At 32.6% G+C, this 3,946-nt stretch overlaps 1 protein-coding gene across 3 annotated transcripts in view; it reads right to left on the bottom strand.

Annotated features, from left to right (window-relative positions):
* The window catches only part of LOC106468600 (AP-5 complex subunit mu-1-like), a 35,832-nt gene extending 33,030 nt beyond the window's left edge, over positions 1–2,802 (bottom strand). The window contains exons 1-2 of one of the 3 annotated variants that reach the window (XM_013929032.2): positions 2,765–2,802; positions 562–671 (exon numbers count right to left, since the gene is read on the bottom strand). In XM_013929032.2, the coding sequence (XP_013784486.1) occupies positions 562–629 (68 nt within the window). In that variant the 5' untranslated portion in view covers positions 630–671; positions 2,765–2,802. The other 2 variants (XM_022396950.1, XM_022396951.1) reach the window with 2 other exon arrangements.
* Positions 2,803–3,946: the final 1,144 nt, after the last annotated feature.

The raw sequence follows: 3,946 nt of genomic DNA, 5'->3' as shown, positions 1-3,946 counted from the left end.
CCCTAGCTATCAATTATCAATATTTGCATTACAATATTGTTTGATATGCAAGATTTATTCTATGATTGTGTAGCAGCTACACTCTGCAACAGAGCTTACCTTTTTATTAAAATTTTGCTGTTGTTGTTTTCAACACTTAATAAGATTAACTTTGAAAAGAAACATTTAAAAACACCTACAATGAAAATAGTCACTTCAGATAACAAGTTCATTGAAACTTTGTTTTAAATCATTTGACGTATTATGCATCTCAACTTTTAAGTAGCCAAATTCAGTTGTTACATACTTATTACACCTTTTATGTTAAAGCATCAACATTAATCATTATGAAACAAAACAAAAAAGTTGGAACTAAACTTAAGAATTAAACAGGTGGATGTTTATTACAAGTTCATGTATATTATTTTAATAAAGCTATAATGAAAAAGAGGAAATCATTGTGATGTTTCCTATTTAAAAATAAGAAAATTTGAACATAGTGAAGTAAAAATAAACAAAAGTTTAACTCACTGGCACCCACATAAGTAAAATATTTTTGAAGTGTACTTGTTGGAAAAATACCTGGAGTAAAGTGTTTTTCCAAATGACGAGGATGACAAAGACACAATCCATAAACCTCTGATGCTCATGTTGGATAAAAATCCTGAGAGCTTGTTTCAGCACAGTTTAATCTGAAAATATAAATCTTAAACAATCAAATCTTATTCACACAAGTTCAATGTTTAGCTATATAACTTGTAATCTATCTAAACAGATAAATGTAAAATTCAAACTCTGAAGACATTATAAACTTAGAGACCCCATAAACCTATTATCTGAAAGGCTGTAAATCTTTAATGTTCTTAGCTGTATCAGAAAATTATGTTTCATACAGTATAATGTTCCAAATCATTTTGCCACTGTAATAAACATCCCCTGAGCAGTTTATCCAAGCTCCTAATGATTTGAGATACCTGAATCAGTACCTCTAGGTTTTCTATTTCCAGAGACACTAATTTCAAACCAGGAATCACTTTTATAGCCCATCTCTGAACTTTTCAAGCAAATCAGTATCTTTTCTATAATAAAGTGGCCAAACTGAACAAAATACTCTGATTGAGGTCTTATCAAAGTTTTGTACAAAATGATGACAACTTAACTACTCCAGAAAAAAAGGTTTCTGAAATAGGTCCCAGAACCTTATTTGTTTTTTTCACTACTTCTAAACATACAGCTTCATGCTCTTATCAATCATCCCACACAAATCACTCACCTTCACAACACTATTTCTCCCACACTCGTAAACACAAAAATACATTTTCCAATTTCCATATCCTACATGTGCCACTTTATACTTATCAATGTCAAAACTCATTTACCACAGATTAGTCCAATTAGAAAGATAAACTAAATCCTTCTGCATTAAGGTAGCATATATCCTTTAAATATCAAAAAAATACCACAATTTATTTATTTTGCACAGTTTGAATCCTTAACCCATCTACTTTCAATATCCAGTGCAAAAAAAACTCTTAGCTAAACTAAAAACACTTAAAAGAGTATAAAAATAAAAAGTTTATTTTAAATGCCTTTAAACACGTTTTTCTCAAAATCTGAAAACTGACATTCTTGTAGTGGTTTTTTAACCCAAAACTGCAGATCTGTTGATGATATAGACTTCACAATTGACTTAAATATGCATTACTGGTGTATCTATAATGTGTACTAAGGTAAAGTTGATAAGAGGCTTGGTTTTTATTGAATGACAATTAACGAGTCACTGTAGCATATGTCCTACTTAAGGCACACTCAGTAATGGCATAATTTGACCTAGAATTAATTTTCAGTTTTCCTTAGTTTAGACTAATTCTTCACATCCCATTAAAGTTTGGACAAATTTTCAGGAGCATTCAGTCATGTTTGTAGTAGTTATCAGGAACATAAGACATTTATTTTGTATTTCATTATTTTTATAATATGCAAATTAGTCACAGTGGTACTGTCACACATGTGCTAGAATATGTCTTTGTACCTATTTCAATATATTTTCAAACAAAAAGCACAGTATGAAGATTTGTTTTTCTGATAAAAAGGCCAAAACCTAGATAAAACTATGTAAGGATTATATGCTACCTTAAAGAATCATTTCCCACATATTCAGTTTCCCTAGCAGATTGGTCTTATCAGCAAATTTAGAAATTTTATGTAAGTTATGCAGCTATCCATTATCATTGAAATAAATCACAAAAAACGTCTCAATACAGGTCCCTGAGACAAATCACAAGTCTCATTTTCCCAATTAGAATGGTGCTTACTTATCAAAACTCTGTTTTCTTCTTCTGTTCAAGCCAATTTTTAACCCACATTTGAGTTTTTTATTTCAATTCCATAAGAATCTTACTAACTTGTAAGGAATCTTATCAAATGTCTTCCAAGTTCTAGGGGAGAAATCCAGACACAAAACACCAACAGGTCTGATCTCATTCGGACAATCAAGAAACTAGTTACTAATTTAATAAACTAGCGAGGTAACAAAACACCCCCTTTCTACAAACATGTTAACAATTGTTTATCAGTATCACTGTTTATGCAAAATAGTGACTTTGGCGAAGAATTCGAAGAAAGTACAAAATTAACAACAAGGTACGTCAAGTTTCCTATACAACACTGCTTTTAATTAACTGGTGTCTCCAAGTGAATTCTTCTATAATTATTCTACCTGACCCAGTATGTTCAATTGTTAAAATAAAACTTGATCGGTATTTCACTGACTACACTAACTTACTTCACGCCTTCTCACTCATGTCAACTCGCTTGTGAAACAATTGCCTTAGCCTGACATCTAGCGGAAAGCATATGAATTTTTAAAATATTATTTCTAAGTGTTACATGCAAATTAGGATTATAGAGTGCTTTACACTCATGTTCTGTATTTCTATTTTTTATTGGTAAGCGCTAAACCTATACAACAGGATATCTGTTATTTGCCCACTGTGATGTCAAAACCCGACTGTTAATGATAAAAGCCCTTAGACTTACCACTGAGCCACTGGAGGCTTTACGAGTGTGCAAACTTTAAGTTGTTTCACATGAGCCATCATAAAAAAGACATTTTATGTCTAGTCTAAAATCGTGGCAGGAAAAGTTCACAAATATAAACGACCTATTTGATGATTCAGGTCTGCATTCTATTATCTTAAGGGGTTGGGAATGCCCGACCAAGTTGATATTAAAATAGCCATTGAAGAATTAAGCGATAAGTTGTCGGTGAGGAACCTACTTTGAGACTAATAATGTGTTACGTCTCCGTTTGTTAATTAACTTTCCGTAACTTCGTTCCGACGAAACTTTAGCGACACAAATCCTTACTTAATAAAACTGGTTTATTCTTTCCGAATACAACTTTACGATACACTTATTTTCAACAATCACGCTAAAACAAACGCTATATCAACGAACATCAACAATACTTCTGACTGTAGTTCAATTACTCACAATCTACACACACATTATTATCCCGTCACGTTGTTACCCTCTTTTATATACCAGACTACTCTATATCTAGTAAATACTAGAGCATTCGCCAAGGTACAGGATAGTTCTAGAAAATAGGTGGCGCCACACCAGTCACGTGACCTCGATGACGCAACAAATGCTTTATTTGTCGGTACTAACTTACACATTTCTCTTAGTTTCTGATATAATTACATGTTATGCTTGACTTTCCCATCAGTTAGATCCTATGGCCTTTCAATATGGCCCGGTGGGATAGTGGTAAGATTGAGGGCTTATAATGCTAAAATTCTTGTTCAAAACCTACAGTGGACAAGACACAGATAAATCATTCAGAGACGCCATTGAGGAAAGTCAATGGAAGTAGAAATGGAAGCTTGTGTTCTTGGTCCCAGAGTGGGTCAAGAAACCACAGCATCAACTGGAGAAAGCTACATTTGTAATCATTAATAAG

Source organism: Limulus polyphemus, unplaced genomic scaffold, assembly GCF_000517525.1.
Source record: "Limulus polyphemus unplaced genomic scaffold, Limulus_polyphemus-2.1.2 Scaffold3072, whole genome shotgun sequence".
NCBI classification, from domain to species: domain Eukaryota; kingdom Metazoa; phylum Arthropoda; class Merostomata; order Xiphosura; family Limulidae; genus Limulus; species Limulus polyphemus.
This window is presented reverse-complemented; position numbering and strand designations above follow the sequence as displayed.